Source organism: Macrosteles quadrilineatus, unplaced genomic scaffold (genome assembly GCF_028750875.1).
Source record: "Macrosteles quadrilineatus isolate MER2022 unplaced genomic scaffold, UCM_ALF_1.0 Scaffold_3__2_contigs__length_128488019, whole genome shotgun sequence".
Taxonomy (NCBI): Eukaryota; Metazoa; Arthropoda; class Insecta; order Hemiptera; family Cicadellidae; genus Macrosteles; species Macrosteles quadrilineatus.
The window spans coordinates 27,455,780-27,468,053 of NW_026542596.1; the positions used below are offsets into that span (position 1 = coordinate 27,455,780).

Here is a 12,274-nt window from a genome sequence, read left to right on the forward strand (position 1 = left end):
GTACACCATTTCATCTTTGTATAAAACGTATCTCTGTTGGCTTTGGTTGTTGTTTTATACATATATATCGTCTCAATTATAGATAACGTTATCCTTGGTTTTAAACATAGTCCAAAATCAATGTTTTTGTAAAAATCACGATATTACATTTTTTTGTTTATTTTAATAGCTGAATAACGTGACAAAGTTTGTTCATATGTGTACAAGACACCCTGAATAGCACTTATTTTCTGTTTGGAATGTTTGAAATAAAAAAAAAATCCTCCACGTTTCAATGCATTGGTTACATATTGCTTAGACTCCTGCATACAAAAACTGAAATACAATAATTTAGATATGTGTTCTCAGTCTTAAAGTTATTTTTTTACATTGAAAACAAATATACATTACATTTTAAATTAAGTATATAATTTTTTTTTAGTTTATGGTAAACGTACAACAATATTCAACCAAATAATGTTATGTTTATCACACAAAGTCTTTAAAATTTTCAGAAGAAAACGTATTTCATTGAAGCTCAACACTGGACAGAGCAGCCAGAAGAGCGTGAGTGAAGTGCTCGTGCAATGTATGTACGTTGCGGGTGCGAGGCGAGGGAATCTCTCCCAGCCGGCTGAGTTGGCCGGTCGACCGACTGAGTTGCACGACATGGCAACCGCGCTTAGTCGGTTTCGAGACTAGCGCCGCCTAGGATCTAGTCGGTTTTTCGGCCAAAAATTGTTAACACATATTAGCATTGCGTGGGGTATCTGTGTCTATACTCCTTTTATCTATGGTATTATTGTTAAATTAGATCAATAACAACCTAAATATATTACAATTAAAGGATTATACACCTAAAAGGAAATACAAAAAAATACAAAAGGAGTTCTGAATCCCTTTAATGACATTTACAAGTTTGTCTCAAAAAAGACATCAAAGATCCGTTTCTTGTCACTTTGTGCAAATTTGAATTCATAGTTTTATCAGCCTTTAGTAACAGGCCTGGTTATTGCATTAGAATAATACTCTAGCAAAGGTATAACAAATCAACACTACATATTGACCAATACTTGATTCAAACATCACTGTGAAGATTCAATGGAAACGTCATCTTTAACTTTGTTATCGTTAACTGCACTTTGCGGCAGTTTATCCATGACGTCAGCAATAGGTGTAGACGATTAAGAGGTAATCAAATAACATTTTGGCACACACTATAAAAGGCAGACAACTTTTGTGCAGCATTCACAGTATTGGTAGTGTGTCCTTTAAATTCAGTACATTAAAAGTGTTTTAAGATTTTATTGTACAGGGTCTACATCAATTTTTTTTTTTTAAATCGCTCATCCGCCATCACAAAGTTAATTAATTCTTATTTCATTCTTCCAACCTAGGGCAACCAAATATGTTTAAAGAAATAATATTAGATGGATGGTTCCTTACAAATAAATGAAGCTTTGGGCGAGAGCTGGTCTAGTGGTAGAGCATGGGTCTTTTGGTCCTGCGATCCTGGGTTTGAATCTGCCAATCACCAAAGGATTTTATCCAAGTGATGATGTCGTTAGCTTTAGGCCTTGCCTTAAATAATGTGAAAAACAATTCTAGACTAGATTCTATATAAAAACAAATTAACACGTTCGCTGCTACGGACGTTCCGGAACGTCAGCCGGGCCACGGCGCCAGGAGCTAAGAACGTTCCAGAACGTCACCGTTCAATGTTGTTTAACGTTGCTATGGATAAGCCAGCACGTCACAAGCGTTCAATATTTCTTTGCAGCTTGTGGGGACGTACTTTTCTGACAATAAAAAATATAGTTTCCCAAATCACCACCAGGGTCGTTTGGAACAGGGCTTTGTTTTACCTCTTTCCTGCTAGATAGCGACACTACTTTACCGACTGTAACCTGGGTAGTGCTGCTATCTATCAGAATCCCTTAGTACTATATCCAAAGCCAGTTTTATTGCAGAACATTGCCATCCAGTATAACTACTGTTGTTTTTACTGTAATTCAGTGTATCGGTGGCAATGTCACGCAGCGGCCGAGCGTAGTTCAGCAACTGGCGCCGTCCCGGCATCTAGCGCTCAGCAGCGAACGTGTTAAACAAATTCATAAAGCTTTACCTCAGCCTCATACTTCTGAGTCTCCTCTTTTACGGATGTCTCGACTAAAGGATAAACCTGACAACAGCTGTCCTGGTCGTACTTCTCAGTTTCCTCAATACTGACTAGGAATGATCTTAAGATTCCATTAGCCAGTTCTGGATGGCCCCATTGCACTACCAGACTGGTGGACGTACTGTTGATCAGTGTAAGGTTCACTGGGGCCATCGGGGCTGAAATATGGATGTGTGAATTAGTAAATTAGATTATATTTCAAATCGATAAATTAATCAACTAATTTATTATTTTAAAACACACCCTTTCATCCTCAGAATCATCACATTAACTTCTTCTTTTACTCCAACAGAAACACATTGATATTTTAGTTCAACTTGATAATATTTTACTTCAACCTGAAACGAGTCAAAAGTGCTTTTGCTAAAACGTCGTACAGTTTTCATAGATATTTTGTTAACTACACTTTCATTATGTTTTTTTTTGTTTTGGTGTTTTTGTTGGAGGTAACATGGATGCAGATTTCGCAGATCCTAATTGGAGGTCTTTAATTTGTTACTCGTACGTTATCAAACTATTTTGTTGTTAAAACATGCAAAGTAAAGAAAATATTATGATACTTACTACTTTCCTTGGTAATGCCTGCCACAGTAGCTGGCTCTCCATCCTCCAACACTTCCAAATTGCGAGCACTAACCTGAGGGAAACCAAATATGCCTGTAAGTTGGTTAGTACTTAATTTACAGTTTTTACTTACTATGACCATCAGCGATAGCAACGATAAGTCAATCAATCAATCAAAATAACTTTATTCATATTGCACATTTTGTACAGAATGGAATCAGTTATAAAAACACAATATTAAACTTAAGACTACTTACAAAGAATATTGTTATTATAAAAAAATCAAATTTCAGGAAGTTGGAAAAAATCTTCTAATTTATACAAGGGTCTGTTGGTGAGAAATAATTTCAAACGTTTTTTAAATGAATTAAAATTACTTATATTTTTTTATATTGTCAGGTAAGCTATTGAAATATTTAACACCACTATAAGATGGGATTTTTTCATAAACCGATAAATTATGTCTGTTGAATGCCAATTCATTACCTTTTCTGGTTGAATATGTATGAAAAGAGTTCAATTTTGGCAATCTTTCATGGTTTGATTTAATTTAAAGGGCTATTTGATAAATCTATTAAAAACAGTCATAATTCCTATTTCTTTAAACTGCTCTTTTGCGGATGTTTGAAGTTCCAGAATGCTATTTAGGTTAAAATTTGATGTGCCCCCATAAAGACACAACCCAAAAGAAATATGTGATTCAATTAAGGAATGATATACTATTTTTAAGGTTTTTAAACTACTAAATTTTGACATTTGTCTTAATGCATGTATGCCTGAGTTGACTTTATTACAAACGTTTTCAACATGACTGTCCCAGTTGAATTTATCATCTAAATGCAATCCAAGAAATGTTATTGTTTTAACTTCACTTAGTAAAATTGTATCCATAAAAATATTAAACTCAGGTGAATTTTTGCTCGTTGAAGAAAAATTTATATAATTAGTTTTTATTGTATTCGGTAATAAATTGATTTAATTTAAATATTGGTTACATTTGGTAAGCTCAACAAAAGAAGAGACTTCCACATCAGAATTTCAATTTCCGGATATTTTTATATTGATGTCATCAGCAAATAAACAAACACGATTGGGAGATTCTATCAATGAGGGGAAGTCAGTTAAGTAAATTAAGAATAATAAGGGTCCCAATATTGATCCTTGAGGGACACCATACTTAACAATTTTTGTTGAGGAAGTGTAAGTAATTAATTGGTTATGGCTATTTATGTGATCAAGTGAAAGCGGCATGGGTATACCTACTATTAAGCCATAGTTATTAATAAATAGATGCTTACAAACTTTTCTCGGAATCAAAAGTTTTGATTAGGTGCCAGTCATGCATATTTTTTAGTTGCTTTAAATTGAAAGAAAAAAAACTTTAAAAACATTTAAAATAATGAAATCTTTTTCCTACCTTTGGTTTGCTCTCTTCACAATATTTACTTGGATTTGTATAATATTTCTTACGAGTAAGAAACAAAATTACAGAAATTGGAAGATTTCGCTTCAAATTTATAATTTTTACTTGGGTAAGAGAATGTTTGTTTCTGTTGTTCTGTCGGCAGTGTCAAATTTACCTGTAGTTTGCTAGCAAAAAGTGCCTTTTACACAAAGTCTTTTTTAGAAAAAACAATGGAATTTTAATTTCTAAAATTATTTATGATTTGTTATGATCCCAAGTGACGACGATGATATCCCTGTGATTGAGGGAGATTTTCACAATTTCATCGTGATTGTTGTTGACTATGATGATGTCCCTGTGGTTTCACGAGATGTTTAAGATTTTACCGCGATCGTTTGACATTACACCTATGGGTAATTTGGTATTATACAGAGGCCAGTTATTTTACAGCGCGCTGCGGCGGTTATGTTAGGTTGGGTTATCATAAATATGTTTGTAGGACTTTCCTCATTTTGTTATGAATCGAACCACAACAGATGAGTCATACTTTATATTTATGAAAACCCACAACCTAATATAACCGCCACAGCGTGCTGTATAAGGGTGACCTCCATATAATACCAAAGTACCGCTGCAAGTATGCTAAATGGTGCTGCCCATCGGGCTTTTATGTTTATTTATTTACCAGGAGTAATACAGGAATACATTAAAATTTTATTTTCTCACTGTACCAACCGTTACATATACATTAAACAAAAACTTTTGAACCAAACCCCAAAAAACAAAAATGTTTCAAGTTACAGTGATAAAGATAGACCACCCTTAACCCTTAACGTTTTCTAGAGAATTAATCTAAAAATATGCTTTGCACATGCCTAATACCAAAGTTTTTGTGTACAAAGTTGCTATTTCTGAAACCAATTTTCATCCAACCATGTTTGATTAAAATATACAGATAACTGTTATTCAACAAATAACTGATATTTAATTTAAAGATATGCAAAAATTATTAACTACTAAAAAATTCAATAAATATTTCATCACACAATTTGAAAAATCTCAACAAAGCTAAAAGCCTAAGTGAACTTCTATACTGCTACTTGCTAAAAAGTTTATACTTGTTAGCATAAAGTAAAGTATGATTAAACATACCGTAACAGTATATAGTTTGTTAGATTTAAGCTCCTCAAGGGTATGGCAGTATAGATCTGGCCATACAACACAGTGAACAGGCTCAACAATGTGAGATTGAACATCTGGGCCCAGACTGTGTGTCACGGTGAATGACTTGAGTTGTCCATAGATGGCCTTTGGTTCAGCCCATCTCAGCCCTAGCATACCTCTGCCTCTCTTGTATATTGTCAGATTCCTCACAGCCTCTGGAACTACAACATCAATGTAAACAAAATTTGACAAAAATAACACTTTCTCTATACTTAGTGCTATGAATACGGAGAGAAAGAAAAAGCATAAAGAAATCACAAGAGACACAAAACAAATTTAAAAGAAAATTTTAAAAAAATAAAGAAAATTTAATTAAAGAGATGTTAACAAATTAGGTGTAATATTACAAGCATTTGTACAAAAAGCATTTCTAAGTACAGGTTGTTCTTAGAAACTCACTATAAAATCGATTTTGTTTGAGCCAGTGACTAAATTTTTAAGTAAATATTTTGGAACGGTAAACATAACAATGTGAAGGGATGGACTCCACTGTTTGAGCGGATAACAGCCAACTCTCTGGTTTCAAAATTAATTTCTCATAGGGTTGTCATTTTTTTTTTACTTTGGTGTCCAATGATTTTGTTTGACACAGATTTGGTTTTGTAACTAAAATATCAAGATCAGGACTATTTGAACAAATAATATGCTCTGGAGAAACTCAACATGTATTATGCCCACACAACTATTGAAGTATTAACCTGTAGCGGATGTGTTGATGTGTATGGCCAGGAATGATAGCGGGTTCCAGCCTGCCACCGTATGGACAAACACTTTGACTGTGTATTCTGAGCTAGCCGTTAGGTTGTGGAAACTAACATTGGTATCCTTTGTAAAACCACTTGCTAAAATTTTTAAGCCTTCCGATTCCTGCAAACAGTAAATTTTATATTTTTGTGAACACAGTTTTATTTTTTACCAATGTAATTATTAGGCAAACAAAGTAAGAAATAAGAGTAAGAAAACATTTTGATACATGATTATAACAATAACTGACTGTGTCAATGACAAACCTTGGTCAGCTGGTAGTTGTATCCCAGGAGATATCCTGTGCAGACAGAAGTCTGGTCCCAGAACACTGTCACGCTTGTGTTGGTTCTAAGTGGTCTTCGAGTACCAACACTAACTGAGGGGGCTTCTGTCGGCACTGTGGAATATAATCTTACTATAATATTGTAAATGCCAAAGTTAGTGTGTTTGTTTGTTTGAAGTTCAACCTTGCATTATCTACTGGTCCGATTGGGCTAAAATTTGACGTTATGATAGTCCATATTCCCAATTAAAATATAAGCCTATCCATCCTTATCTCAAAAACCCTTTCGGGCTCCACGCCAGTGGCTCTGAACTTTCCAATGTTAACCTTACGAACACGAGTATTCATATTTAAAAGGAACTAGCCACGGGCTTCACTCCGTTTGACTTCATAGGTATTAATAAAACTAATGTTTGGTTAAGTTAAGCTAAAATAAACAAAACAGAATATAGTAGCCTAATACAAAAAAATAATCACAAGTGATTTTAATAAGGTAATAAATTGAAAGAATAACATACAAATAAGTACAGCTGAGGTATTTTTAACATGAAGTATATGGAAAGTTCCCTTTAGAAGGACCTTAAAATGTTACCGGTATTATGAAATACGACCTTAAAGGGCAATTTATTAAATAATGGATAGTTTTGCGCAAAGTTTCTCGTCATGGCGAACATTTTAAGTATAATATATAATATACCATATTATGGTTTATGGCGGTGTGACTTTTAGTTCTCTCAAAAGTTCATGGGTACTTTGGGATTTTTTGGGCTATGGATTAAATAATTTTGACAGCTGTTTCAACTAAACCAGTTGGTACTCTATAGTCTGTGGTTCTATGATACCATAGACAAAAAAACTAAATTTAGACCGTCAGCTGTGCTGCGCTTACCATAGGTTCTGGTGCACACCATTGGGAGCGCCATGTAGTTACAACCTACTCGCTATGTAACTACACAGCGCTCCCAGCGATGTGCGCCAGAACCTATGGTAACCACAGGACGGCTGACAGTTTATATTGAATTCTTTTCGTCTATGATGATACTCAACTCAATACCATTAAAAATTTGTAAGGTTTACCTACAGGGTGCAGCTCTATTAATTTTTGTTTTGCATTTATGACAACAGCTAAAATTTAAACAACATAGTGTTATAACATTTTACACTATGCCTTTCCTTCTTTACTTTATGTTTTAAATTGTTAATCACATGTTGTTTATTTTGTTTATTTATTGACTGTTTGTACATAACTCCTAACATATTTCAAGTGTGATTCTTTAGTGAATTAAAGCCTTATTCTGTTCAGGTACCATTATTCTCATTTTAATTACAAATAGCAACAAAAAAAGCTGTAATATACATTCCTAACCGCCAAAGTAGGATTGTTTACAGTTATGTTTATGTTTTAATTTAATAATTGGCGACAAGCATTCAAAAGAGAGTCTTGGATACTTGGTGTGTGCTCAAAATTGATGCAATGGAATATCACACAACAATATACTATAGACAATACAAACTATTTAAATACAGGGTGAATAAAAAGTCAAGACCCCCCCATCTAATATTTTTCCAAGTAAATATACAGAGATATCCTTTTGGGGGTCATGCAATCTTAGCAGGAAGTTTCTTTTTATGATTTTGAAATTTTTGAGTGTCCCCCCAAAAGGGGGGATTTGGGGGGTAACTCAAATATTTTAAATGTAAACCCCTTTCAAGCGACACCTCATTTCAAAGTGTTTACAAAAACCTAAAGAATGGTGAAAACTAGAGGTCTCTATCTCTTCTCTGTCCAAAATGGTAGCCCGTCAAATGTTGTGGAAAATCAATGGTAAAATTGGTTCGTAAGTGTAATATTGGCTACCATTTTGGATAGAGAAGAGATAGCAAACTCTGGTTTTCACCATTCTTTTAGTTTTTGTAAACACTTAAAAATGAGGTGTCACTAAATGGGGGTTTACGTTTAAAATTTTTGAGTGTCCCCCCAAAAGGGGGGATTGGGGGGCAACTAAAAACCTTTCAATGTAAAACCCCATCAAGTGACACCTCATTTTTAAGTGTTTACAAAAACTTAAAGAATGGTGAAATCCAGAGTTCGCTATCTCTTTTCTATCCAAAATGGTAGCCAATATTACCATTACGATCCAATATTAACCATTGATTTTCCACAACATTTGACGGGCTACCATTTTGGACAGAGAAGAGATAGTGACCTCTAGTTTTCACCATTCTTTAAGTTTTTGTAAACATTTTAAAATGAGGTGTCACTTGAAGGGGGTTTACATTTAACATATTTGAGTTACCCCCCAAATCCCCCCTTTTGGGGGGACACTCAACAATTTCAAAATCATAAAATGAAACTTCCTGCTAAGATTGCACGACCCCCAAAAGGACATCTCTGTATATTTACTTGGAAAAATATTAGATGGGGGGGTCTTGACTTTTTATTCACCCTGTATATTGAATGGGCAGAGAGTGTATGGGTGTAGGCACATGACCGAGGCTGTAATCCTCTTAATCACGGTCGGTTGACCTGTCAGTTTTAGTTTGGTGTCGAACGCTTCCGCATCATACCGCGCATAGCCGAACTGTTCGCGGCAAATTGTTAGCTCTATCACCGTCGCTGTCAAAACGTATCGTTTGTAGGTTAGAGTTAAATTTACTTTAACTGTCATAACCTAGCCAAACTAACCAAACTTGCTGATAATGAAAAATCGAATGAAGGTTTAATAATAAAAAAATAGTTCTGTTCATAAAATAAAATGACAAATGCCTAACATTTAATTTTATAATTTTTTTAATTATAAAATTAAACTATCATAACCTAACCAAACCAACCAAACTTGCTGATAATAAAAAAATCGAATAATGGTTAATAATCGAAAATAGTTTTTGTCATAAAGTTATAAATTATAACAAAAGATGTACAGTTAAGAAGTAATCGCATTCTAAGCGAAATCTTTGACAAAAAGTTAACGCCTCCGGTGGGATTCAGAGTTCTCGATTCCCCACCCCTCTACTGGTGACCACTACCCTCAGGCCATAAATCAGGGGATTAACCCAAACAAAGATCTGGGACGCTGTCCGTCTCCCGAGAGTGTATACACTGCAAAGCATTAAAATGGAAAGATGAGCCTGCTGAAATGTGTTGTTCTGGTGGAAAAGTTTCTTTACCTGTGCAGTATTAGAAGAGCCGATAGAGCTATAAAAAACTATGCTTGGAGAAGCCGAAGAGACACGACATTTTCAGTTTCAAGACTTCATGTTGTAGAATTATTTAGTCAGAGTTATTAACAAGTTGTTTTTATTTAGTTTAAAGCCACTGGATAATTTATTGTGATGATTGTAATACTATGTTTATTTATTATGCTGTAGTATAATATTTATGGTTATACCATCGCAGGCAAAGCCCCGGGTACAAGCTAGAGTTTATAATAAGGAGGTACCGGTAATCATCAAACTTATTTAAAGCTAATATTTAAATCTCAGCGAACTTGCATTTCATTGATTTCTTCAGAGCACAGAATTTTACAGAGTCAACAACTCTGTGCTCAACTACTTTGATCTATTAAGAGATTAGTGGTGAGCAGTGTCATGATTAAGGTAAAGCATTTTATTACAGGGTGTCCCAATCCCAAACTCTTTACCGACCTTTTACTTTTTAAGGTATCATTATTCTGGACCAATGTAAAAAAATCAAAAGTTATCCGTATATAACCGTCATTTTGTCATTTCACCAAAACTATTTATCATTTGATTACAGCTTTGATTATAGTGATATTTGGTATATAGATTAGTAATAAAAGGCCTACTTTGAAAATAAATATTATGTTTTTATGATGTTTAGTTTTGAAATAGGGGTAAATTCAAAATAACATAAAAGTTACAGATGTAAACAAAACTAATGTGATCATGTTTAGTTATACCTAGCCAACTTAACTTAAATAAGGTAAGCCTAAATACAATTTTATTAAAATTCTAACAATACAAAATTTATATATTCTCAGTGGCGGCTAAAGGGGGGGGGGGCTTGTGGGGGCTTAGCCCCCCCCCCCCAGATATGATAATTCACATTCTTTTTGGTTAAGTTAGAAAAATTAATTAAAAAAAATTAATCGGAACCTTAAAGTTTGATTTTTTGTAAAAAAAATTATTATTTTTATAGGGTGTCTAGAAGTTGGGAAAAACGGGAAAGTCGGGAATTAGTATTGAATTTCAAATCGGTCTTGAAAAGTTGGGATTTAGTCTTTATTTTGATATGAAAGTCGGGAATTTTCATGATTTTGCCGCGATCATCGCAGACGCCGCCGATGACGTTTCTGTGGCCGCGGGAGTCAATGATAATGTCTACATGGCTGTGGTAAATTATCATAATTTTGCCGCGATTGCGAACGGCGACGATGACGTCCGAGGCAGTTAATGATCATGTCTACTTGGTCGTGGAAGATTTTCATCATCAAAAAATCCAATTTGGCTAGTGAGAGTTTTTATTGCTGCATTTTTTTCTTTACTTGAAAAACACCCCATTACATATTAATACTTTATGACATAAAGACAGGGTTTGGTGTGGAATTCCAAAATTTGGTTCAATTATAAAAATTGGCATTGGGTATCAAGAATTGAGAATCGCTAAGAATAAGAACTTTATTCAGCCAGAAAATATTTCATGCAAATACATTGGCACGTCAATTTTATAAATAAATAATATTCAACAGAAGTCCTTAACAGTCCATTGTCTTGACATATACTCTTCTATAGAATAAAATGATCCTTTACATAGAAAATAATTTAATTTAATTTTAAAATCCTTATCACTAAGCAGTCTTATATCTAATGGTAACTTATTGTACAACTTAATTGCAATCATCATTGGTCTTTTATCTGTCTTGGCTAGTCTTACTTTTGGCAAATTAATGTTATTACAAATACGAATAGGCTATTATAACTGTGCACATCTTTTCTACAGTCTAATAAATGAATATTGGATCTAATATAAAGTAGACATTGTTGTATAAATAAAGAAAACAAAGTCAAAATTTTAAACTCCTTGAATAGATTTTTACAACTATGACACATATTTACACCAGCAATGACTCTAAGAACTTTTTTTCCATAATAAAAACTTCATTTGCATGAGGAGAAGATCCCCAAACAATCAAACCATACCTTAAATGGCTATGAAATAGTCCATAATAAGCCTGTATTAAAGAATTCTGATTCAATTCACGACACAAACATTTCATAGCAAATATACTCGAACTAAGCCTTGCCTTTACCAAATGAACATGATATTGCCAATTTAGAGTAGTGCTATATTTTGGTATCAACACATCACTAATTGTTGAAAAATCCAGCCTTGAAAAATTTGGCCTTAGTCTTGAATTTTTAAATGGGAATAAACTAGACACCCTAAATTTTAACTTTTTATGTGGTGAAAAATAACGTCTTACCATTGCCAAAAAGGTGTTGGAGCTCTCAATAGACAAAGTCAAGTTCTTGACTTTGTCTGTGAGAAGACCTGAGTTATATGCTACAAACCAGCAATTCATTTAGGATTCTAGGTATACAGTACACACACATTTAGGGTTTGGATCAGTCTGTTCCTTTCTTTTACCTTATGTCAGGTATTTTCCATATCAAATCAAATCAAAAAATCCTTTATTCAAGCAGTACATTTCTATACATGAATTGTGTCAAGTCAAGAATAAATATAACTATACATTTGGCAAATTTACAGCACTAATTAATTAAGAGCTATTAACTAATTAACTAAGACAACAATTTGAATAAACTGGTTTTAAATCTTTTAAAATCTGTCAAACCCTTTATGGTGCTAGGCAGGCTATTATACAATTTTATACCATAATGTGGAGAATGTTCAATGGTGGAGGTGTTATGT

The 12,274-nt window shown here is 33.8% G+C and overlaps 1 protein-coding gene across 2 annotated transcripts in view; it reads right to left on the reverse strand.

Annotated features, from left to right (window-relative positions):
* The window catches only part of LOC128990329 (tenascin-like), a 201,177-nt gene that overhangs the window by 11,311 nt on the left and 177,592 nt on the right, over positions 1-12,274 (reverse strand). For both annotated transcript variants that reach the window (XM_054412665.1, XM_054412664.1), the window contains 5 exons: positions 6,362-6,495; positions 6,050-6,218; positions 5,280-5,512; positions 2,723-2,795; positions 2,105-2,316 (listed from right to left, as the gene is read on the reverse strand). In XM_054412665.1, coding sequence (XP_054268640.1) covers positions 2,105-2,316; positions 2,723-2,795; positions 5,280-5,512; positions 6,050-6,218; positions 6,362-6,495 — 821 coding nt within the window. The remainder of the gene's footprint in view (positions 1-2,104; positions 2,317-2,722; positions 2,796-5,279; positions 5,513-6,049; positions 6,219-6,361; positions 6,496-12,274) is intronic.